The sequence below is a fragment of the Suncus etruscus genome, chromosome 8 (assembly GCF_024139225.1).
Source record: "Suncus etruscus isolate mSunEtr1 chromosome 8, mSunEtr1.pri.cur, whole genome shotgun sequence".
Classification (NCBI taxonomy): domain Eukaryota; kingdom Metazoa; phylum Chordata; class Mammalia; order Eulipotyphla; family Soricidae; genus Suncus; species Suncus etruscus.
In genome coordinates, this window is record NC_064855.1 from 48,189,778 (window position 1) to 48,215,900 (window position 26,123).

The 26,123-nt window shown below is 41.9% G+C and overlaps 1 protein-coding gene across 4 annotated transcripts; it reads right to left on the reverse strand.

The window, feature by feature from the left end:
• Positions 1-1,177: 1,177 nt before the first annotated feature.
• On the reverse strand, positions 1,178-25,679 carry N4BP2L1 (NEDD4 binding protein 2 like 1). Of its 4 annotated transcripts, none has more exons than XM_049778843.1 (5): positions 25,498-25,679; positions 6,499-6,626; positions 6,109-6,197; positions 2,962-3,038; positions 1,178-1,675 (listed from the first exon to the last, which is right to left on the reverse strand). In XM_049778843.1, the coding sequence occupies exons 1-5, from the start codon at positions 25,674-25,676 to the stop codon at positions 1,417-1,419; spliced, it is 732 nt and encodes a 243-aa protein (XP_049634800.1). In that variant the 5' UTR covers positions 25,677-25,679; the 3' UTR covers positions 1,178-1,416. The 4 variants fall into 4 exon arrangements, with proteins under 4 accessions (XP_049634800.1, XP_049634803.1, XP_049634802.1 ...); XM_049778846.1 differs by lacking the exon at positions 2,962-3,038 and adding an exon at positions 2,844-2,912 and having other exon boundaries at positions 1,559-1,675; XM_049778845.1 differs by having other exon boundaries at positions 1,559-1,675; positions 2,844-3,038.
• Positions 25,680-26,123: the final 444 nt, after the last annotated feature.

A 26,123-nucleotide genomic window follows, 5' to 3' on the forward strand; every position in this document is an offset into this window, starting at 1 on the left:
ATATAAAGCATATATATTTTAATAACCATATATAATTTCAATAATCATAAAAGCACCATTATTTAGGACACAAAATAATACTTTACAGAACATTAGAAGCAATTAGGGCAACAACAACAACACCAACAAAATAGTGAAGTTTACATCCAACATGGTCTTATCTATTATGGTCTCAGGACAAACTAATGTCTACCGAGGTTCACTGGATTCATAAGTTCATTACTGCTATACATAAGACATTCTATGGGTGTGGAACTTTGTTTTAAACAAAGCTACTTAAAACACCAAGCTAGCGGGCCCGGAGAGATAGCACAGCAGCATTTGCCTTGCAAGCAGCCGATCCAGGACCAAAGGTGGTTGGTTCGAATCCTGGTGTCCCATATGGTCCCCCATGCCTGCCAGGAGCTATTTCTGAGCAGCCAGCCAGGAGTAACCCCTGAGCACCGCTGGGTGTGGCCCAAAAAACAAAAACAAAAAAAAAAACAAACAAAAAACAAAAAACAAAACAAAAAAAACACCAATGAATATATGAATATATATATGAATATATATATGAATATATGAATATATATATGAATATATATATATGAATATATGATCTTCATATGATCCAGACAGACCCTGGCTCACTTGCAGGCCTCCAAGAATGGACTGCAAACTGATGACATATTTATGAGCATGATTTGCTTGATTAGTCCTCCTGAAAACTGGTGTCTTCTAAGGATAAGCTTATTTTATTTCCACTGTTAATAAAACAATCAAAAGCTACTTTGTTTAATTCTGCTCAATAAAATCATACAATGTGACTTAAATAACACTGATTTTCTTCAATATCGTATATAGCTATTTAAAAGGATTCAACTCCCTTAACGAAGTTGTATCTCTAAAGGAATACTTTGCAAAGTGTCTTCTTTGAAGGAGAATATTCCCCAATGATGTTTATTTCAGGATGTTCCATTTAAAGGAAAATCCATGTCTTTAAAGCCACACAATTCACATTTTTTAATACACAGATGATCAAAGTAGTAATGGCACTACAGTTACATTTTTCTTCCTCCCATTTCTCTTCCACCTTTCTAATTTTCCAAATGGAGATAAATGTCCAGGAAAAATAATAGGCACTGAAGCATATGTTATTTTATCACTTATGTGAATATGTCCTTGGGTATGATGTCAGGTCACAGTTTCACATTCTTCTAGGGAAAGTAACTTGACTTAATGTATTGACAGAGTTCCCTGCATCAGACCATGCAGATATGATCACTTGAACAAATGTTTATTGAAGATGGAATATAATGATTGGTCCAAAAACTCCGATTCTACTACGTAACACTAGAATTAGAGCTCTGAACAAAATGGGACAAAGAATAAATAAAAACTGAAGTAAAAACTCATTTGGGAAAATCTGAAATGCCTCTAATATCCATGGTGACAACCTCCACGCCTGCTAGTGTTCCTCTGATTGGCAAAGCCACTGTGTGACCGCCGCTGTGGAAACTCAGCGTAAGTATTCCAGTAGCCTGTGCTGCTGGAAAACGATGCATTATTCCTATCCTGGTTTCTGTTCATTCTGCTTCGTTTTTCTGCATGAAGAACACTGTGAAATGTAACATTATGTTCATACCGTTCTTTCATGCGCTGAATTTTTTCTCTTGGGACTCCATGAATGTTTCTTCTATGCAGGAAAAAAATACAAACATTTAGTTATAGCAGTATATCAAAATAAGCTCCTTGTATTATTATTCCATAGATATGTACTCCCTATTCTCAAGATCCAACTTGAGTAAAACAAACATCTTATTAAGTTATCATTCGGGGGCCAGAGAGATAGCACAGCGGTAAGGCATTTGCCTTAGATACAGAAGGACAGTGGTTCAAATCCCGGCATCCCATATGGTCCCCCAAGCCTGCCAGGGGCGATTTCTGAGCACAAAGCCAGGAGTAGCCCCTGAGCGCTGCTGGGTGTGACCCAAAAACCAAAAAAAAAAAAAAAAAGTTATCATTCAGCCCCCTCTCCTCTTTTCATGCTTTCCTCTGCACCCCCAAAATACCCTAAGCCCAACAAAAAGCAAAAGCTTTAAATACGCTTTGTGTCTAGAAATCTCAATTCCTACTTCAAGATGCAAAACAAAACCAAAAAAAAAGATGCAAAACCATACCAGCAGATTACATATTTGCCTGCTAATCATGGCCTGTTAATCCACTTATGTCAGGCATTCATACTGCTATATCCTTACTAAAACAATTATTGTCCATTGGACATGAAAATTTACTGGAAATAGAGTTAATTATGTGATAGTGGAGATTCCAATTAAGGAGTGGGGCTCAGGAACTAGGATTTTTAATAACTATTTAAGGTGAATGTGAGAGGAACAGTTCCAAATCGAAACTGGTCTTTTTATAACCATATCCTGAACTAGCCTTGCTCACAAAAAATAAACTCTGATCTCAGTGGCTACTGTGAATCACTGGTATTACCATATGACACAAATAGTGGATATTAGAACTCATGCAATTAATAAACAAGTTGGTGTAATTTGGGTACTTATCACTTTATAAATTATAAACTGCCTCTAGACAATAAATAAACCACCAAATGAATGTTCAATATCTAAAAACCTCTAGCCAACATGTAAAAACATCACTGGCATATGCAATCGCATGCAAAGGAAAATGCTTTAAAGGGTCATTAATAAAGAAGCATTTTAGCATAATGTTAAATGTATCCTTTTAAAGCACCAAGGCTAAACCAAGATTTAGTCTTTAGTATTACATTAAATAACTGACCCCAAACTAAAGTCTTCACATTAATAATTCCAAAGTTATCAATTTCCAAGAATTACCATTTCTGGCCTGAAAACTACCATGTCCATTTCCAGCCTGAAAAGATGCTTTTGTTCGGTCTGAAATACCTGAAAACAGCAGGATACATAATGAGGAACTAGAAAAACAAAGAAGTACCTTGCTAACTCTTGAACGTTGAATTTCCAGCGAGTGTCAGGTTCTCGGAATATAACTTCATAGTTATTTTCAAGTGCCTGATTTTTCAAAAGTACATAAAACATTGAAGACATAGTATGTATGTTTGGGAATGCGTATGCTGCCATTTAATACTTATTACAAAACTTTTCTAATTTTTTAAATCAGTAACCCAATGTTTTCATTTAAATGTATGTCAATTCATTTCCATACTTAGCCACACTCAAATTACATGACGGTTCCTAATAATAAATTGCATTCAACTTTATAGGAGAATTAAGAAGGTTCTTTGTTATGGACACGTCAAAATAGCTGAACTACTTTAAAATGTCTTGTCCACAGAAATGAGCAACGCATTCAATGGCTTTCCAAAGACTATGTGACTATCAGTTTCACTGTCAAAGGCCTTGCCCTATTCTTTGTGACCAGGATTAAAAAGTGAAGAGTACAACAGGAGCAGAACTTGGGAAATAAATGTGATTTTCATGTATTGTACATGTTCCTCCCTAACAAAGCAGCACTCCTGCTATGCACTGTAATGTAGATCTGTGCATCCTGCCCATTTTCTTGAATTTAAAATGTTGTTACAGTTTCCATGAAAAGAGCTAATAAATATTCTTGGCACTTTTATTAACCTAAACTGAACTTCAATTAACATTGTTATTATTATTTTTTTTGAAATATAGAGTATAAAGAGTTAAAATATTTTTTCTTTATTCTATAGATGAATACTTCTTTTTTTATTCTTTTTTTGGCCACACCCATTGATGCTCAAGGGTTACTCCTGGGTATGTGCTCAGAAATCGCTCCTGGCTTGGGGGACCATATGGGACACTGGGGGATCAAATTGTGGTCAGTCCTAGGTTAGCCGTGTACAAGGCAAATGTCCTACCGTTTGCACCACCACTCCAGCCCCAGATGAACACATAACTAAGGAAGATTTTTTATAATTTATGTGCCTTATTTCTAGTGAATAGTTATATCTAATTTCAAATATTATATATAAAAATTATATATAATCTCTGCCTTATGTATAGCTCTGGATAGCTGGAAAAATGTTTCCAATATCAAGGAAAAAAGTAAAATGCTCAGTTAATCACTAACTTCTTATTGTGGTTTATTAAAATCAAACCAAATTTGACTGAAGTGTCATTAATTTGACACTTCACATGTATGTTCATTTCTCTCACAAGAGAATCAGATATCTGAAGTAATGAAGCTGATGCTCATTCTTTCCTTCTTTCACCAAAGAAAGACACACCTCTGGGCCAGGTAAAGTGGATAAAAGGATAGACAGAGCAAAGCACACCTGATTTAAGTTATTTTGCTCCAAATGTAAGCAGAGGCTTAAAAAGAGATGTGCAAGAACCCAGATTTGGAAATTATCACTTTACATTTTTAGCCAAATAGAGATTTTTATAATAAAAGTAAAAAACTTAGTTGTACTTCTTTCCTTTCTCCTCTGTATTCTGAATAACTTCTTCTTTATATACCCAAAGAAAACTTATTATAGAGATTAAAGATGTCGTGAGGAAGCCAAAGTGGTAGTATAGCAGGTAAGGCACTTGCCTACACAGGTTTGGTCCCTGTGGTTGCCTGAACACATAGCCAGGAGTAAACCCTTAGCAATTCCAGGTGTGAAAAAAAAATCTAGGGATAAAAGAAGACATTCTTAAGGCCAGAGTGCTAGTATTGAATGAGTAGGGTCCTTGCCTTGCACACAGCTGATCTGGGTTTGATCATAGGCACCCTTTATGGTTCCCTAACCCATCAAAAGTGAGCCCTGAGTACAGAGCCTGGAGTAAGACCTATGTAACAGCAGGTGTAGCCCAATAAACAAAAAATAAAAATAAAGAAATAAAAGAAGATATTCCTTTTCTTTTCTTTCTATGTGGGTGAGTGAGTGAGTGTGTGAGTGTGTGTGTGTGTGTGTGTGTGTGTGTGTGTGTGTGTGTGTGTGTGTGTGTGTGTGTGTGTGTATGTGTGTGTGTGTGGTTTTTGGGTTTGGGGTTTTGGGCCATACATGGCGGTGCTCAGACGTTACTCCTGGCTCTGCGCTCAGAAAACATTCCTAGCAGGCTTGGGGGACATTATGGGATGCCGGGAATTGAACCTGGGTCCGTCCCAGGTCAGCCACATGCAAAGCAAATGCCCTTATCACTGTGCTATCGCTCAGGCCCCTAAAAAAAGATATCCTTTTTTTGTTTGTTTGTTTGGTTTTTTTGTTTTTGTTTTTGTTTGTTTTTTTTTGTTTCTGGGTCACACCAACAGCGCTCAGGGGTTACTCCTGGCTCTACACTCAGAAATCGTTTCTGGCAGGCTCGGGGGACCATATGGGATGCTGGGATTCGAACCACCATCCTTCTGCATGCAAGGCAAATGCCCTACCTCCGTGCTATCTCTCCAGCCCCAAGAAGATATTCTTAAAGAAAATCATACTGAGGGGCCAGAGAGAAAGTACAGCGAATAAGGTGCTGGTCTTCCATGTGGAACAATCCAGGTATGGTCCTTGGCATACCTTGTGGTCACCCAGACATCACCAGGAGTGATTCCTGATCACAGATAGAGCCAGGAATAACCCCTGAGCATTGTAGGGTATGGCCCAAAAGAAAAGAAGAAAACATGGCTACTGTTTCATTCACTTGACTTTTTTTAGTAATTTGGGCAATAGAAAAGTGAGTGTAGGTGTAATTTTTTATGTATCTCAATAGAGTGACAGTGTTAGTCCTAAAGTTCCTTTTTAAACTAAAAATAAAAGTGCTGTGGCTCTGAAATTCCCACACTCCATTATTGTAATCTTCAGCTCACCAGCAACATATCTGCCTAACATTTCTCTAACAGTTTCAGTGTTTGCATATGTGTGACTACCCAAAGGAAAACAAGAATTCAGCTCACTTATTTAAAGCTGAAGGTACTCTGAAGGGACACTAGCATCTCAGAAAATTTTAGCCACTGAATAGCAGAGAAACACTAGGATCAAACCTCTTTACCTCTGTACCAGTGAGAACTCTTCATCACAAGTATGAGATCATGGAAGATCGGAAAAAGAGGGAGGGGGAATAAACAAATGTTTCAACTTTCTCACAAAATGTCCATAAACTGAAAATTCAGAATGATGCTTCTTCCTACCATGACTGCATAGGGCTTCATTTCCCAGGCGTGGAGGTTGGTATTATCGATAATAATGGGGGATATGCCATTCTTCATTGCTTTTCTTGCTGCAATACAATGTTATATAACAGTGAGCAACATGCAACAGAGAGGATGAGTGTACTCTCCCTTTTTGTTATATTTATTACAGGATGTTCTCATCGTACAACCTTAATACCATCTATTTCAGGACCCATCATGAATCATTTCCTGTTTCCTGGAACCTAGGAGTTAAGGCTTTCTGACATTCGGGTGAGAGGCAAAATGACAGAATCTCTGATTAAGCTCCTAGGAAGTGTTTATTCTGCAGTACTAAAAATCTATGAACATAGTGGAATTTCCCAGAAATTTGGAAAGATAGATTGTCACCTCTTTTCTGGTTCCACTCATGAGCTTCCTCCAGAAAGTCAGGATTGAATTCATAGGTACCATCTTCCCTGAAGAAAAAATCATCTGTGCTGAAAATCAGGGCCCTGGGAAAGTCATGTTGCAATTGTCTGGAAAGTAGGAAATGAAAATTTATTTTATTTCATTATTTCCTTATAAGAAATTTGCGAAGACATAATAGACACTACATCCTTTTAAAAGCAGTTTCAAACTATTAAGACTCCCAGCATCTAAGTTGCTTGCATTCATCTAAAGAGAGCTGTTCATACTCTCTAGCTGTGTCTCTCCACAAAATAGCAGGGCTAGGTAGGGAATGCTGCCAGTTTCTGAAGTTAACACTTGCTGTGGGATGCCTAGTATCCATCTTTTCTCAATTGGGGGGGGGGGGGGGCAGGGTGGATTGCTTTGGTTTGGGGGCCACACCCTACAATGTGTAGGACTTTCTCCTGGCTCTACACTAAAGAATTACTCTTGGCAGTGCTCAAGGGACCGTATGGGTGCCAGGGGTCGAACCCAGGTCATGTGTGTTCAAGGCAAACTACCTACTTACAGTACTATAACTCTGTCCTCTCCATTTTCCCTTATGGACACAGTCTCATGCCCTTTCCTCTGGAATGTACCTGGGATTTCCCCTTGAGACATATCCTCTGATGCTGGATTCCCAAGCTGCCACCCTTCCTTATGCCCTGACACTCTCACCTGTCCTGAGTCCCATCTCCTTGGAACTCTGGTTTTTATAAGGACCCACTGGAGCAGTGTTTTCTTGCTAAAGTATGAAGGTGACGTATGTGTGCCACCTTACTAGATAATACGGTTTTATGGACCAGAGTCCAGGATCCATTGAACAAAAAAGCAGAACAAAAGGGGCAGGAGAGAGGGCCGGAGAGGTATTATGGAGGTAAGGCATTTGCCTTGCATGCAGAAGGACGGAGGTTCAAATCCCGGCATCCCATATAATCCCCCGAACCTGCCAGGAACAATTTCTGAGCATAGAGCCAGGAGTAACTCCTGAGTGCTGCCGTGTGTGACCTAAAAACCAAAAAAAAAAGGGGGGGGAGGGCAGGAGAGAGATTACTGTGGTTAAGGTGCTTCTGTGCATGTGGCTGACCCAGGCTCAATACCCAGCACTACATATGGTCCCCTAAGCACTGCCAGGAGTGATTCCTCAGCACAGAGTTCAGGCTAAAGCTCTCATTACTGCCAGATATGCACCCCACCACCACCACCAACAACAACAAAAAAGGCCAAACAGTAGAAACAAATAATAGGCTAATTGTTTCTCATGCCTTATACCTATCACTTGCTCTAAAAAAGGAAATATCACAAGGAAAAACAAACAAAAAAACCAACAGGTATAGTACTTTCTTTGTATGCAGCCAAAGCAGATTTGATTCCTGGTGCCACATATGATCCTCTGAGTTCCAATAGAAGTGGTCCCAGAGCACAAAGCCAGGAGTAAGCCCTAAATACCTGCCAGGAGGGAGAGGAAGGAAGGAAGGAAGGAAGGAAGGAAGGAAGGATGGATGGTAGGTAGGAAGGAAGGAAGGAAGGAAGGAAGGAAGGAAGGAAGGAAGGAAGGAAGGAAGGAAGGAAGGAAGGAAGGAAGGCGGGCAAGAAGAAAGGAAGGAAGGAAGGAAGGAAGGAAGGAAGGAAGGAAGGAAGGAAGGAAGGAAGGAAGGAAGGAAGGAAGGAAGGAAGGAAGGAAGGAAGGAAGGAAGGCGGGCAAGAAGGAAGGAAGGAAGGAAGGAAGGCGGGCAAGAAGGAAGGAAGGAAGGAAGGAAGGCGGGCAAGAAGGAAGGAAGGAAGGAAGGAAGGAAGGAAGGAAGGAAGGAAGGAAGGAAGGAAGGAAGGTAGGAAGTAAAAGAAAGGTGAGACGGAGGGAAGGAAGAGAAAGAAAGGAGGGAAGGGAGGGAGGAAGAGAAAGGAAGAAAGGAGAGAGGGAAGGAAGGAGAAAAAGAAAAATCAACTCTGCAATTAAAGGCAAATAGTGGGAACTATGATGAGTTTTGCTCAAAGTAATTTCAAAGAGTATATTTAAATTTTTCACTGAAAAACCTCCTCAGACTATGTCGGGAGAGAGGATGAATGACAGTAACTAGGCAAATATCCAGGCTCCTGCCATAGCTATGGAAAGTTAGGCTAATGTCGCCTCTTGCTAGGCCATGATGATGAATTTGTCATGAAAAACACCAAGTGCAGAACCTACCATGAGGAATCTGTGTTTCTTTGACCCAGCTAATGCTTAGCCAGGTGACTCCCCATGCTTCTGTCTTGTAAACTACAACACATAGAAAGTCATCTCTATTAAGGAGTTTCCAGTAAGGTTCAGGTGAAGTTATGATAGGAAAAGCATGTAAATAGTCCAGCATTGAGAAATATATAGTACTGATATTTTATTAATGATTATGACAAATTTATGAGTTCAAATTTACCACCTCAGACTGGCTAATATCACAGCAGTAATGAACACTGGAGTGCATACATGATATTGCAAATACTTCAAGTTAATAAGAATTATTAATGAGAAATAAAATACTTCAATGTAAAAAAAAAAGAGTAAATACACACCAGAAACCAGAAATGAACACACACTGCCATCAAATTCTTTAAAAGGCTTGCTAGCATTCCCAAGTAAAGCCAGATAGCTGGGGGGGATAAAGTAATTTCAAACTAAAGATAGTTTATTTTGGGTGGGCTAAGATGGCAAAAAAGGAAATTCAATGTACATAATCATGTATCTGATTCCAACTGCAATCTGACGATCTCTTTTGATAGCTCTGTGGGAAACTGTGATCATAAAATAATATAAAAATGTTAATTAGCCAGCTCATTAAACGTAAGTACTTAACATGTGTGAGTACTATGCAAAGAGTTTAGGGACAAAAATAAGGTGCTGGAGCTATCAAGATAGTACAGAAAGGGCCCAGAGAGATAGCACAGCGGCATTTGCCTTGCAAGCAGCCAATCCAGGACCAAAGGTGGTTGGTTCAAATCCCGGTGTCCCATATGGTCCCCCCGTGCCTGCCAGGAGCTATTTCTGAGCAGACAGCCAGGAGTAACCCCTGAGCACTACCGGGTGTGGCCCAAAAACCAAAAAAAAAAAAAAAAAATGTAGCATTTTCAGGACTGGAGCGATAGTAGGTGCAGTGGGTAGGGCATTTGCCTTCATGCCACCGACCAGGGTTCAGTCCTGGTATCCCCTAGCATCTCGCAGCCCTCCAGGAGTAATTCCTGAATAAAGAGGTAGAAGTAACCTCTGAGTGCTGCCAGGTGTGTTACCCACCGCCGCCCCCTCCCTCCTGAAAAATAAAATTTTAATTGTGGCAATTTTTTAAAGTTCTCACGAATAAAGTGACATGAAGGAAAGTTAAAAGATTTGATGAGATATGAGTAGTTTCCATATACATGCCATCTAGTTGTCCCTAAAGATACTCAAACCTAAAATTAAAACTTTAACTTTTCATGCAATCATTACAGAAATGCTTGGGGGTGAAAAAGACAGTAGGGCAGGTAGGGCACTTTCTTGGCAAGGATGTGACTTGCCTTGTTGTTCCCCCTTTCCTCTCCTTCCCCTACACCTCTGGGAGCAAACCAGAGTCTCTAGTACCACATATGGTCGGTCCCTGAGCAGCACCAGGATGATCCCTGTGTACAGAAACAGGAATCAGCCTTGAGCACCACTGGGTGTATCTATCCCCTCCGATCAAATACTAAACTGGATATTTTATTTCTCTTATATTCTGTATACGAAGCAACTCTGGAAATTAGTTCTAAAAATTTTATTTTGGTTCCAAATTTGCTGTCCATAAATGTGACTTCATTTTTTTCTATCATCTCTGCCACTCACCAGTGTGATATGAGTTTTTCATTTGTTTAGCCTTTTGTTTTTTTTGGTTTGTGTGTGGTGTGTGTGTGTGTGTGTGTGTGTGTGTGTGTGTGTGTGTGTTTTTTGCCACATTCCGGGTTGCTCAGGGATCATTTTGGGGTGGAATGCTAGAAATCCATTGTGGTGCCAGAAATCAAGTCATGGTCAGTTGCATGCAGGCAAGCACCGCTAATTTGACTATTTTGGGTTTATTTTATTTGTTTGTTTGTTTTGGGGGAAGAAAGGTTCAGTGAAGGGAATCAAATCCAGGACCTCATACATACAAGCAGATGCTGTATTGCTGAGCCACACCCCCATTCCTATTTGATCTTTTAAAAAAATGTATTATACTATTGTGATTTACCAAGTTATTAATAATACAGTCATTTCAGATATAGTATGTTTAAACACCAGTCTCACCACCATTGTGACCTTCCCTTCATTGGTGTGCTTATTTTAGAGTAAAATTTTCTTTCTCATATATACCTTCCGTACTCTTATTTTCTTTTACGATTTATACTCTCTGTAGGACCCTAATGTTCTCCAATGTGTGATGAAACATAAATCTACTCCAAAAATATGAGTGTCTTTTCACAGAATAGTTTGTATAATAATATGCTTAGCTCTCTGTACAGGGATCATTTTATTGGTGCTCAGACCATCTGTGGCCTTGGGATTGAACTGGAGTCAAGCACATGCAAGGCAAGCACCTTCCCATTGAATTATCATATGTGATGCCACATCTGTCTATTATTTCAATCCCATCCATCTAACATTTTATTTTAGCATCTTTCATTGGCTAAAGATCTAATTTGATCATTTTTTGGTTGGGGTTTGGATTTCTTGTGTTCTATTTTGTTTTGTTCTCCTTTTTGATTCACATCCAGTGGTACTCATTGCTTACTCTTGGCTCTGGGCTAAGGATTACTCCTGGTGGACTCAGAGGTACATATGTTGAGAAGCTCACGAAAGACTACTTCAGGAGGTGTCAGGTTCCATGTCCTTAACTATGAATGCCCTTTCATAGGGCCCCCGATGGAGGAGAATTGATTTTTCTCATTCTTGTAAAAAAGAATTGTATACACCCTCCTCAGATGTGCATCCCAGCACCTCCTCTGGAAGTTACTGGGGCCAAGAAATGAGGAATTGGGAGGCTCAGGCTATCTGCCCCAGGCTGTCTCACTTTCAGCTTTCACACTACCCAAAAAGCATATGTTGTTGTTGTTGTTTTGGGGCCACACACAGTGATGCTCTCGGGTTACTCCTGGTTCTGCACTCAGGAATCACTCCTGGCAGACTCAGGGTACCATATGGGATGGTTATGGCAGAGATAAACTCTGCTTAGGCCATGGTACCTAAAAGGAAATGAGAGAGACAGAGGAAAGAGAGAGAGAGGAGAGAGAGAGAGAGAGAGAGAGAGAGAGAGAGAGAGAGAGAGAGAGAGAGAGAGAGAGAGAGGGAAAGAGAGAGAGAGAACGGGACAATAATGGTGGGAAACACACTGGTGAAGGGATGGATGTGGCTGAAACTTAACCATCAACTTTTTAATTCTGTATCTCATGGTGATTCAATAAAAATAAACAAAATTTTTTTTGTTTGTTTTTTGTTTTTGGATCACACTCAGCAGCGATCAGGGGTTACTCCTGGCTCTGTGCTCAGAAATCGCTCCTGGCAGGCAAGAGGGACCATATGGGATGCTGGAATTCAAACCACTTACCTTTTGCATGCAAGGCAAATGCCTTGCCTCCATGCTATTTCTCCGGTCCCAAAATAAACAAATTTTTAAAAGAAGGATGCATTTTGGGGCCGAAGCAATAGAACAGCAGTAGGGCATTTGCCTTGCACACAGCTGTCCAAGACGGACCAGGGTTTGATCCTTGGGGTCACAAATGGTCCATAAGCCAGGAGCAACTTCTGAGCACAGAGGCAGGAGTAACCCCTCAGTGTCACTGAGTGTGGCCCAAAAATAAAAAATTAAAAAATTAAAATTAAAAAAAATTAAAAAAAAAAAAAAAGAAGGATGCAATTTGTCCAAAGGAGCTGAAATTTAAAGTGGTTATTATGTGGTGCTTGCCTTTATTGCTGTAGTGCTCCTTGTATTTTTTGTTTGATTTTTCTTTTTGTATCGTTGCGGTATTTCTCTTCCTTTTTCCCTTTCTTCTCTCAAACTGATGTTGAGTCTCTAAGGACTTGCCCATTTTCGGCTTGCTTAATTTTTACCCCATTTTTTTTTCTCTTCAAACAAATCACATAACTTTTTTTGTTTGTTTGTTTTGTTTTGTTTTTGGGCCACACCCAGCGTTGCTCAGGGGTTACTCCTGGATGTCTGCTCATAAATAGCTCCTGGCAGGCACTGGGGACCATATGGGACACCAGGATTCAAACCAACCACCTTTGGTACTGGATCAGCTGCTTGCAAGGCAAACGCCGCTGTGCTATCTCTCCGGGCCCCAAATCACATAACATGAACCATCTTCCTCCGCCTCTCAAATTGAGGGGGAAATAATGGAGGGTACCAAGACCAAGGAGTTGTATGATCACTAAGTAGTAATAAAAATGATTGGAATTTAACACCAAATCCAAAGCCAATGACAAGAGAATCGATACCCAATCTACAACAAGCTAGACACAAAGGGGACCACTTATACTAGCAGCCCGGGAGGTAAAGGAGGGGAGATATGGGATGTAAGCTGGGAATGGGGGGTGGTGGGAGGACAACTTGGTGATGGGAATTCCCCTGGTTCAATGTTAATATGTACCTAAAATATTATTGTGAAAGATTTGTAATTCACTTTGGTCAAAATAAAAACTATTATTATAAAAAGAAAAAGAAGGATGCAATTTGATCTTGGGTATTTGTCCAAAGGAGCTGAAATTTTAAGTCTAAGCCTGTACATGGATGTTTATAGGAGCTTTATAATAATTGCCCAAGTTAGAAGCAACTGAGATTTAGTAGTTTGAAATTTGAGTCATAGTTATTTAGACATAAGAACAGTAATCCATAATAAACAGAGATGAGCCATCAAGCCATGGAAAGAAGTGGAGGAAACAACTATATTTTACTAAGAAAATAAGACAATCTGAAAATGTAACATACTTTGTGCTGTCTGGTAAGAACTTTACATAAAATCTACATAAGCAAAACTATAGAAATTATCAAATGTTTGCTAGAGTTAATGATTGCCAGGATTAGGAAGAGAGAAAGAAAGACACAAGAGATTTTATAGGAATAAAAAAATATTCTGTAGGATACAATGAATTCCTGTCATACATTTGCTCTACTTACACTTTCAGTGACCATAATGTAATTGAAGGGCTTTGGGTGACTGTGATCTGTGGGCTTTGGGTGACTATGATCAGCTAACATTTGTTCATTGATCTTCACAAATGTAGTGCTCTGATGAAATATGTTCATACTGGAAAGGGGTGTGAGTCACACCAGAAATCTCTAAAACTCTCCTCTTGATTTTGCTCTGAACCTAAAACTATTTTTTAAAAAATTTCCAGGAACCAGAGAGAATAGATCAAAGAAGAGCACATGCCACGTGCGAAGCCTAAGTTCTATCCCTGATATCACACACACACACACACACACACACACACACACACACACACACACACACACACACACACACACACACACACACACCACCCTGAATACCTGGGAGTGGCCACCAGATTCCTGATCATAGCTGGGAAGGCCATGACTGTGCATACATGATCATAGGATGAGTATTTGACGTAGTATCTTAAATACTATGGTAATAACACATATTAATGAGATTATTAGCTCTATTTTAAAGAATAAACACTTCTAGAACTAAACAATCAAGTTACCTATACTAAATCACATATTAATAAAATTATCATTAGTAATATGGCACTAAATAATTTATATTTAACCAATAGTATAACATCTTTTTAGGTAAAGAATAATTCTAAAATCCTAAACCGGGCTGTCAGTAGGCCCCACTGTATTTATTCTTGCCTGCTCCCTGGTACTCTGCATGTTAACAATCTCTCTGTAGATTCAGCAGCATATAAGCCTGTGCTGGGTCCTCTTAGTCTGTTCAATCATGCTCAGCAGAGGACATGAAATCAGAATATACTGACCTTAGCATTTACTTTTATTTTAACTGTTTCTCACAATATGTCATAAGTCAGTTATAGACAACAGAACCAGATAGAAAACCATATAGGAAAATAAACATGGAGATTTCTTAACTACTACTAACATAGGAAAGCAATTCCATCTTTCCTCCCTTTCTTTAAAAAAAAAATCACCTTTAGATGGCTTGAGAGATAGTATAGTCAGTAAAGTGCTTACCTTGCACATGGCTGACCCAGGGTTCACTCCCTGGCAACCCCAGAGGGTTCCGAAGCCCCACCTAAAATTGATCCCTGCACACAGAGCCAGTGCTGATGTGGCCACAGAAACAAAAATAATATTAAAAACATAATGTCTCTATGTGAGATCTAAATGATAAAGTTTTGAGATAACAGTGCATGTTTGTTTTTTTTTTTTTTTGGGTTTTTGGGCCACACCTGTGACGCTCAGGGGGTTACTCCTGGCTATGCGCTCAGAAGTTGCTCCTGCTTCTTGGGGGGACCATATGGGACGCCGGGGGATCGAACCGCGGTCCGTCCTTAAGCGTAGGGCAGGCAAGGCAGGCACCTTACCTCCAGCGCCACCGCCCGGCCCCACTATGTGCATGTTTTATACGCAGATTTGACCTACCAACTCTATGTTGATCCTGATGTCTTATGGTGAGCCTTGGCCACATAAACAAAAAATCCTGTAGTCCAGGTCTGCTGGCTAGGAGGCGTTTGCAGAGGATAGTATGCTTTAGGATCAAATTTCTACTTATCTAACTTAGGCCCCCTTCTCACTGCTTCTTATGATTTCACTGCATTGGTTGTAAAGTATTTATCATTTATTCCCATCTCTCTCTTCAGGGCTATATCAAGATTGCCGACACGACAATTTTCCTTGAAAATTCTGGTGGCTAAAAATAATTCACATTTATTTCCCTTGATTACAAATTCCATGTTATTCAGATCTATGAAATGAGAGAAATAAGACATCCTGTGAGCAAGCATCCTTTGAGTTTATTGAATCCATTCAACAAACATTTGTGGTGATGCCTAACAGAATTAAAATATTGCAAAGAATGTGACATGTACGAGAATATGGCTCTTAGACAGCTTTGGTTGGCATGTAAAGATTTTTTTTTAATTCTAAGAGTTAACAAAATATTACAATATTATTTCAAATAAGACCATTTTAAAATCCGACAGCACCATTGGTATAGTGGAAGACTATGTGATTGAACAAGGCCTAAAGGAAAGCTACCCTCCTTTATTATTCTTTCATTTATATAATGGCATATTCAGTCACTGGAATATTATTAATCCAAAGTATGACGTGCTGACACAGGCCACAATGCATTCAAGTGGAAACTTGAAAGCGTTAGATTTAGTAAAGTAAACCTGACTAAAAAGGACAAAGACTAAGATTCTACTCACCTGAGGATCTAGACGAGAAACCAAATTCACAGAGACAGAAAGACCAAAGGTTCAGAATTATTACCTAATAGGTACAGTTTGTGTTTGGGTTATTAAAATAAAAATTGAATTAGATAGTGATGGTAGGTGCACAACTTCATGGAAGCTATTAAATTTGCACTTAAAATGGTCTTTAAAGTGGGAGGGAGTCTTGAGGGGCCAGCGAAGTGGCGCTAGAGGTAAGGTGTCTGCCTTTGCAAGCGCTAGCCAAGGAAGGACCGCAGTTGGATCCCCCGGCGTCCCATATGGTCCCCCCAAGCCAGGGGCAATTTCTGAGCACTTAGTCAGGAGTAACCCCTGAGCATCTAATGGGTGTGGCCCGAAAAAACAAAAAAAAAATGGGAGGGAGTTTTGCACATATGCACATTCCCATGTGCATGCTGCAGGAGAAAACAGAGGTAAGTAGCCTGTGTACAAATACAGGAGGAAAAGATGCAGATCAAGCTGAGTTTGTCAGGTCCACTGTGGAAACTGTTCTACAGCTGCTGAGAAATGAACACTTGAGGCAGAAGCAACAGCACAATGAGTAGGGTACTGCTTTGCACAATGACAACCCAAATTGGATCTCCAACATCCCATCTGGTCTCCTCTCCCCATACATCAAATAACTCCTGAGTGCAGAGCCAGAAGTAAGCCCTGAGTAATGACAGCTATGGCCCAAAAAGAAAAGGGAAAAAAGTGAACACATCTTGAAATGGAAATCTGAGTTCAACTCCTATTTCTTTTTTTTTTTTTTAGCTTTATTTGTATGAGAAGTCGTAACAAGCATCTATTCACGTGTTTTTGTTGTTGTTGCTGCTGTTGTTTTGTTTATGGGTCACATCCGGCAGCACTCAGGGGTTACTCCTGGCTCTATGCTCAGAAATCGCTCCTGCACGCTGGGGGGACCATATGGGATGCTGGATTTCGAACCACTGTCCTTCTACATGCAAGGCAAACGACCTACCTCCATGCTATCTCTTTGGCCCCTTATTAACATGTTTTTAGTTATTTAAAATTAATAGAAGAAATAGCTGGTAGTGAATCAAGGGGGGGGGATTCTTTTTCCCTTAAAACAAACATCTTTGTCTATTTCTACTCCTAAATAGAAAGTCCTTCCAGATTTTTGGTTAAGTGGTTTACAAACTGGTTTCTTCAAGTAGGTAGTTGCCTGTATAGTTGTTCTGGCCACTGGACCTATGACTTGTCCAACTATAAAAATGAGCTCACTAGTTCATGCTTCACAAGGAACAGGTAAAGCTTTGGGAAGCAGAATATCTCAAACTGTGCACTGCTGAAGACTATTATGAGCAAAGCAGGTTTTCACTTGCAACAATGGAGTCAAGAGACCCAAACTTTAACAATCGAAACTTAAAAATGGGCCTATTATCCTGGCAGGCTGGGGGAGGTGTTATGGGAACTACTTGGGGAATATTGTTGAAGGGAGGTTGACACTGATAGTGGGAATGGTCCTTATTCACTGTATGTCTGAAACCCTACTATGAAGAACTTTGTAAATCAAAATAGTTTCAATAAAATAAAACAAAATTTAGAAAAATTAAAATAAAAATCAAAAATAAATAAATAAAAATAAAATACTGTTAAAGGCTGAAGAGTGAGCCCGAGTGACAGCACAGCGGTAAGGCGTTTGCTTTGCATGCTGCCCAACACAGGACGGATCCCGGTTCAAATCCCAGCATCCCATATGGTCCTCCGAGTCTGCCAGGAGTGACTTCTGAGCACAGCACCAGGAGTAACTCCTAAAAGTGGCCAGAAAAATAACACAGTGGATAGGGTGTTTGCCTTGTATGCGCTGACCCGGGTTTAAACCCCAGCATACCATATGTTCCCCAAACCTGCCAAAAGCATTTTTTGAGCGCAGAGCCAGGAGAAACCCCTGAGCATTGCTGGATGTGACCACCCAAAAGCAAACAAGCAAATAAACTAAAAATTATAAATAGGGATCCAGAACAAGCCTGGTTACTCTCACTTTAGCAGTTTTTTGCATTGCTGTCCCAATTGCCTTCCCTTCTGTTGGAGGCTGTTAGAGCTAGAGAGCAAATGGAGTCTCTGATGCCTGAAACATAAGGCCTGTGTACATGACAGGTGGCCACTGTGGGCATTTACCCCCTGGACCTAAAAGAAATGTTAACAAAACAAGTCAGATGTTCCAGTAAACCCCCGAGTTGCTAAGATAAGATCATACATCCTGTTAAGCTACCATTGTGAAAGAATGTGCGATATAAGGGTGTGCTGTAAAACTGGAAAGTCCATCCTGCATGACCCCCCCTACTTTTCTATAGATACCATGGAAAAGTACTGAAAGCTACTTCCTTATGCTGTAGAACTATATATAAGCTTGTCTGCTTTAATAAATTCAGCTCTTGATCAGCAAGCTTGACTTGAGCTCATTTCTTTCCCAGCCTCTTTCCTCCTTTTTAGGTTGGATCCCGCTCGTGATCCACAAATTACTTTGCGATCCTCAGTCCACCCTGCGGGCAGGGTCCCAGGGGTCGCACCCTTCTATCCACTTGGAATGAACAGATGATGAGCTTATTGATATATATATATATAGTATGTGACTGGCTCCCTTCTTGGAGCCTTGAAAGCTCCGGTTTTCCAGCTTTCATATTCTCCATGATATGTCCCTAGATCTGTTAATTCGCTTGTATGTAGCACCCACTTCAGTCAAGTCATTTCTCATCACAATCCTGGGATAATACCCTGCTCTTACAATCTTTATCCTCTAATTAATGTTGCAATCCTTTTCCTGGTTCAATCACATCCATCCCTTCTTAAGGCCACCTCAAGAATCTTTTTCATAGGAGAAGACAAGCCCTCCCTTTTTTATTTGTTTGTTTTTGTTTGGGGGCCACATCAGCAGATTATTCTAGGCTCTACACTCAGGAGTCACTCCTGGCAGTGCTCTGGGGACAATATGGGATGCTGAGGATCATAACCAAGTCAGCCTCATACAAAAAATGTGCCAACCCCAATATTAAGCTGATTTAAAAAAGCAATTTATTAATTGAAGTGACCTATGTAATTCTTATACTAATAATTTAAATAAAAATTATCCTAAATAACAATAATGTATAGTAAAAATAAATTACATTTATTAAGAATGCCATTAAATCAATTTTGTGGATTTGAAAATATTTCCTGAGGGCCAAAGACAGTACAATGGATAAATCACTTGCTTTGCACACAGCTGTTATGGGTTTGATTTCCACAGTCCTATATGGGTTATTGAATTCACCAGAATGATTCCTGAACACAGAACTAAGAGAAACCCTTGAACACTGCTAGATGTAGCTCAAAACAAAATAAAACAAAATAAAAATAGAATATATATATATATATATATATATATATATCCTAGGTGTGTTGGGATGGATAGATAGTACTGTGGATTGGGTACTTACCTTGCACATAGTTGACCTAAAATTCAGTCCATGGCACCATATGCACTCCCTGAGCATCACCACTAGTGATCTCTGACACAGAGCCAAGAGGAAGCCCTGAATACTGCTGGGTTTGGCTCCCATACCCCCCCAAAATAAAGCCTTTCTTTCTTTCTTTCTTTCTTTCTTCTTTCTTTCTTTCTTTCTTTCTCTTTCTTTCTTTCTTTCTTTCTTTCTTTCTTTCTTTCTTTCTTCTTCTTTCTTCTTTCTTTCTTTCTTTCTTTCTTCTTTCTTTCCTTCTTTCTTTCTTTCTCTCTTTCTTTCTCTCTCTTTCTTTCTTTCTTTCTTTCTCTTTCTTTCTTTCTTTTTCTCTTTCTTTCTTTCTCTCTTTCTTTCTCTTCTTCTTTTTTCTCTCTTTCTTTCTCTTTCTTCTCTCTTTCTTTCTCTCTTTCTTTCTCTTCTCTCTCTCTTCTTTCTCTCTCTTCTTCTCTCTCTTTCTTTCTTTCTTTCTTTCTTTCTCTCTCTCTCTTTCTTTCTTTCTTCTTTCTCTCTCTCTCTCTCTTTCTTTCTTTCTTTCTTTTTCTTCTTCTTTCTTTCTTTCTTTCTTCTTTCTTTCTTTCTTCCTATTCCTTCCTCCTTTTTCTTTCTCCCTTCCTTTTCTTCCTTCCTCCTTTTCTTTCTTCCTTTTCCCCTTCCATCCTCCCTCCCTCCCTCTCTTCCTTCAATTTCTTTCTTGGGTCACACCCATGACACTCAGGGGGTTACTCCTGGCTATGTGCTCAGAAAATCGCTCCTGGCTTGAGGACTATATGGGACGCCAGGGATCGAATGGAGGGTCCGTCCTGGGTCAGTCGCGTGCAAAGCAAGCGCCCTACCACTGTGCTACTGCTCTGGCCCCAAAGCTTTTCTTTCTTAAAAAACAGGCCCATTAATTTAATGGGGCAGTGAATATTTGCATGTCAAAAATGCAGCTGTGCTCTTTATGGACTGCATCACTTACATGTTTAGGGTTGGTTTACATTATATATCATTATTATTATTATTATTATTATTATTATTATTATACACATACATATGAGGAAACCTCTGTGCTGATATAACTTTATCTTCATCTCATGCACTTACACAATCATAATTCAGATGATGTATTCCTGAAAGGACTTGCAGATCAATGCAAGAACTTATTTTTGTTGTTGTTTTTTTTGGGTTTTGGGTCACAGCCTGCCCCACTCAGGGGTGTACTCCTGACTCTATGCTCAGAAATAGCTCCTGGCAGGCTTGGGGGACCATATGGAATACCAGGATTCGAACCACTGTCCTTCTGCATGCAAGGCAAACGCGTTACCTCCATGCTATCTCTGCGGCCCCATGGAACTTATTTTTGATAGTAAGTTTGTTGAATGAGATAGGAGTAATAAAGGGATCATGGGTAATTTGTTAGCACGCTGATTGCCATTAAAAAAAATGCTTTTTCTGGGGTCGAGCAATAGGCACAGTGCTAGGGTATTTGCCTTGCATGCTCTGACTCAGGACGACCTGGGTTCGATCCTCAGCATCCCATATGTTCCCTGAGCCTGCAAGGCGCGACTTCTGAGCACAGGAGCCAGAAGTAACTTCTGAGAGCCACCAGGTGTGACTCAAAACCAAAATAAAATTAAATTAAATTGTTTTTTCTTTGCAGTGCAAAGACTGAATCCAGAACTGCACATTTGCAAGGCACATGCTCTACTGCTGAACCATAGACTTCCATCCATAAATATTTTTGAGGTCCTAACCAAAGGTGCTCAGGTCTACTCCTGTTTGTGCTCAGAGATCAGATCTCCTGGTGGGCGTGGGGGACCATATAGTATGCTGGGGTCAAACCCAGACCAGCTGCAAGAATAACAAACATCTTACTTGCTATACTATTTGTTCCAGCCCAATAAATATTTGTAACCAAATAAGATTACAATTATTTTTAAAATATGCCCAAAGAATTCAAATAGGTGTTATTTACTTCCCAGTCCCTTCAAATTATGAAAACATACAAATAAAAAGCATAAAATCTAACTTTGTTCTGGGGAGATAAGCATTATTTTAAAATGAATTTTAATTTATAATGTAAAAATCCTAATTTATGAAGCATTCTATTATTTAATCTGAATTAAATAATAACATTTATGATTTGAAGGGTCATGCCTGCAGTGCTCAAAGCTTACTCCTGCTCTGTGCTCAGAAATCCCCTGGACAGGGTCATACGTGGTGCCAGTGATCAAACCTGGATCAGCAGCATGCAAGCAAGCCAAGTGCCTTAATTGTCACTTTATAATTTTAATACTGACTTCCCAGTAGAAATACACTAGATTACATGTAAAATTCTCATAGAAGTCACAAAGCATAACAAACTAAACCAATAACAGATGCACAACTAACAAGTTACGAGTCCAGTAAAGCTTCGGACCATGACATAAGATCCCATTATAGATGTCAATTTTTACAAATTTTCGTTTAATGAATTTTTTTGTAACTGCATTACCATTTTGTTGTAACAACAATTTTAAGTAAATTACTCTTACCTGCCAAGGGCAGGGTTGGGGAGTTGGGAAACCAGGACAATGGGTGGAGAGAATATTACAATGGTGGTAGGATTCATATTGGAACACCGAATGCCAGAAATAACTGTCATGCTGTAACCGTGGTGTTTAAATTAAAGGATTTTATTAAAAGATATGCTATAAATATTCTATAAAGGAAAATTAAAAAGTGAATGCTTTCCACTTTGGTTTATTTTTGGTTTTGGTTTTGTTTTGTTTTTGGACCACAGCCAGTAATGTTCAGGGCTTACTCCTGGCTCTGCACTCAAAAATCACTCCTGGAGGTACTCAAGGAATCACATGGGATGCCAGATATGGAACCTGGATTGGTCATGTGCAAGGCAAATGCCCTACTAATTGTTCTATCTCTCTTGCTCCCCCCTTTCAACTTCTAAAGAAGAAATATTTATTCACCTGACTCTCGAATAATGCGTGTCCATGATAGAAAATTTGGAAAATAAAAGATAAAAAAAATGCACATTTCCTAGAACCCAACAGAACACAAGACAGCCTTACAGCTATACATTTGTACACATTGTATACATTTTGTAAACATTTGTATACACATTTGTTTGCTTTTTAAAAAAATAAACATTTTCTTGTTCTGTCTCCCACACAGCTACTAGAAAAGTAGAGAAGGCAGACCCTTGAGGTCCACAGCCTTAGCCATCATGGCACCACTCCATCCTCACTTCACACCTAGTAGTGACTTTGACTGCTGTTTAGGAAGCTCTTGTTTCCTTCTCTTTTTTTTCCATAGCCCAAAGGAGATACCACAGCTATGAAGAGATCGGACAGCGGGTAGGACACTTCTTGTCTTGCATGAGGCTAGCCCAAGTTTGATTTTCAACATACATGGTTTCCCCCAAATTCTGCCAGGAGTGATCGCTGAGACAGATTCAAGAGTTAAGCCCTGAGCACCACCTGCATAGCCGAAAAACAACAATAATAGGAATCAGAGCAATGGTACAACAAATAGGGAAATTTGCCTTGCATTCAACCAATCTTAGTTCAATCCCCAGCAACCCCTATGTTCCCTTCCAGATAAGTCCAGAGCACCACAAGTATGGCCCAAACTCTAAAACAACAATAATAAAAACAATAAACAGACAGGGCCGAGCAATAGCACAGTGGAAGGGCATTTTGCCTTGCATGTGGCCAACCCAGGACAACCCCAGTCAATTCTCCCAACCCATTATGTATCCCAAGCTTGCAAGGAGCGATTTCTGAGCACAGAGCCAGGGGGGAGTAACCTCTGAGCGCTGTTGGTGTGACCCAAAAACCAAAAAATTAAAATTAAAAACTAGAAATAAAAAATTCTAGTCTGCCAACTAGAAATTGCAGGAAGAACCAGAAGGATTCATAAATGTACTCTGACCCCTTCTTAGCTTTCATGTAGATGAAAATAGGCCCAGTGATCGCTCAAAATTTCCTGAGAAAGATTTGATAGCATAGTATCAGATTCCCATGCTAGTGCTCACATGTTCTTTAATGAGCTGGCCTATCATCTAGTGTTTTCTGCTTAGCCAATGTCAACCAGCAATTAAAATCACAGAGCCCGGGAAGGAGAGACTATGGAAGGCACTTGTCCATAGTTCATTTGGGGGTTGATTCCCAGCACACCATCTACGTTTCCCTCCGGCACTATCAGAAATGATACCTAAGCTCAAAGAGCCAGGAGCGAACGCTGAGCACAGGTAGGAATGTCTCAAAATCCTAATCAATTTTAAAAAAAAATCCTAGGGCTGAGCCATAGTACAGGAGTTAATGCACTTGTCTTGCACGCCCCTGACTCTGGTTCAAAAACCTGGGCACCACATGTTTTCCCATCCAGTTCCAGAAGTGATCCCAGGAAGCAGAGAATAGAAGTCTAAGCCTCTGAACACAACCAAGTGTGCTCCACTCAAATCTAGAAAGTATTGAAGGTTCGAGAGAGCCTGAGGGAGCTAATAGGTTGCCTCATGGCACTCTCCCGGCTAACACCCACGCATTCACATACAGATGAGGAATGAAGGGTCAAATCCCCACCAGAGCAAGTGTTCCCAGCTATGCACCTTCCGTTCATATTTCTTTCTAGTATCAACATTTGGCTGAAGATGTTTACTTTCGTCTTTCACAGTAAATGTGCAACAGGTCGCAGAACAGCAGAGTCAACTGAAAGAAACTAAGCAAGAAAATGACTTTGCAATGCTGTCACGCACAGACACACAGAATTGCAACTAGGTTCTAAGGAGGTTCCCTCACTCCCCAGCTCCAGTTGCCGCCAGAGCAAAAGGCCCGACAGTAATGCGATTGAGACTGAATGACTGAAAATCTATCACGAACAACTTTGTCACTATGGATCTCACGTCATTCCATTAAATAATTTTATTTTAAAAAATAATAAAATTAGAGCATTGAAAAAGGGTGTCACTGCTTATAGCGATAGTACAAGAACTAGGGAGCTTGCCTTGGCACGTGGGCCATCTCAGCTTTGGATCTCTAGCTGCCATATGGTCCCTGAGTGTGGAGCCAGGAGTAGTAAGTAAGGCCATGGGCACCTCCAGATGGGCCCCCCTCAAATCAAACAAAAAAGAGTAAAAAAAATAAATGAGAAGAAAAAGACAAGGTGCCAACCTCCCTTGGGGAAGGAAACCTTTCAAGAAGGAGTGCTCATGTCCCACGAGAGGACCTAGATTCTTCTCCCACGGGCTCTGCCTAGGCACCCTCCCAATCAGCACCCGAAACACTCCACTTCGGAGGCTCCCTAGACTGCCAGGCGCCGAGGGCTGCGAGATTGTAAACTGCGTGCGGCCAGTGGGCAGCTTCTGCCTCCGAGCACGTCCTAGCAGACCCTGCGCCCCGCAGCCTAGAACGTCGCCTGCACCTGCAAGAAACTTGGGGGGAACAGAACCAGGTGCAAGCGGGGCGCCGCGCTCGGAGAGGGGAACCGCGAGCGAGCACCCGTGGCTAAGTGGGGCAGGAAGCCGGAGCAGGGGCCGTGAGTGGGCCGGCGGGTGCGGGCAGCAAGCGGCTTGCGGGGGACCCTCGTGCGGGTGGCTGAGCCCGCGGGGCGCGGTGGCCTAGCAGGGTGGCCAGCGGTCGACCAGTCCGAGGTCCTCGCGCCAGCCGGCTCCCGGGGCGCGCGGCTTACGCAATCGCGAGCGGGCGAGGAAAGCCCGCTGGGGCACCCGCCTCCAGCTCGGCTCGCTCAGTGACAGGCTGGGGTGCCCGCGCGGGTCACCCCCGTCCCATCCCGGGCACCTGCCACTGCCCGCAGGAGCTGCAGCCCCCGTCCCGACCCCCGGTCCACTGCCAGTGGAAGACGCCTGTTGACACCCGGCGGCGGCTCCAGAGGGTCTCTCCGCAGTGGAGGTGGTGGTTGTTGTGCTCCCCCCAGCACTGCGGGGAAGGAAATTGGGGTGGCGGGGAGGGAACCCCGGGGGTCGCCTGGCTCCGGGCCGGGCCGCGCAGGGAATGCACGCTGCTGTCATCGGGGACTGGCGAAAGGCGCAGCGGCGAAAGGCCACTCGGATGGGGTCCCCGCCTGGGTGCGGGCTCGGGGCCGCGGGGCTCCCGCCCTCCCCACACCCTCAGGGCCGGGCCGGCCCCTTACCTGGCCAGGGTGGTCTTGCCCGAGCCCGGGAGGCCCCGCAGGAGGTAGAGGTGCCTGCGGAAGCTGCGCCGGCGCTGGGGAGTCCCTCTCGGGGGCGGCGGGGCCGGGGGCCGAGGCGGCGGCGGCGGCGGCTGCACGCTCAGTCTCCCGAAGGATTCCAGCAAACTCTGCTCCTCCATGGGCCCGAGGCTCCTTGGCCCGACTCAGGGTCTCCGCGCCCGCGCTTGTTTTCGTGGCTCTCCGGCCATGTGATGGATGCGGGGGCGGCGCTCGGGGCCAGCCCCTCCCGCCCCGCCCCGACGCGCGCGAGGGGCGTCCCCACCTGCCCAGCGGCGGCCGGGCGGTTCGGGCCCCACTGCCCGCACCCCGCTGTGCTCTAGCCCCTGGTGCCCTCGTCCCAGAGTGCAGAGTCCTGCCCACGGGCGCAGGGAACTGCGGGCTCTCTGCCCTCCCCGACACCCAGCACCCTCGACGGGCCAGGCCTCGACGGCCGTCCGTCGGTGGATCCCTGGCGGGAGACCGAAGGGCGTGCCCGGCGTTTGGAAGGGGACTGTGAAGGCCACAGTCACTCCAACCCTGCTGTGTGTGTGTCAGCCCCAACATCTGGACGGTGTCCCAGCACCTCT

Bases quoted from the DNA above. Each gene is read 5' to 3' on its own strand.
- N4BP2L1 (XM_049778843.1), bottom strand. From the start codon at position 25,676: ATGGAGGAGCAGAGTTTGCTGGAATCCTTCGGGAGACTGAGCGTGCAG. The intron at 6,198-6,498 runs GTGACAATCTAT...ATTGTATTGCAG, and splicing joins TGAGTGGAACCAGAAAAGAG to CAAGAAAAGCAATGAAGAAT. The intron at 3,039-6,108 runs GTAGGAAGAAGC...TTGAAAAATCAG, and splicing joins TGAAGCCCTATGCAGTCATG to GCACTTGAAAATAACTATGA.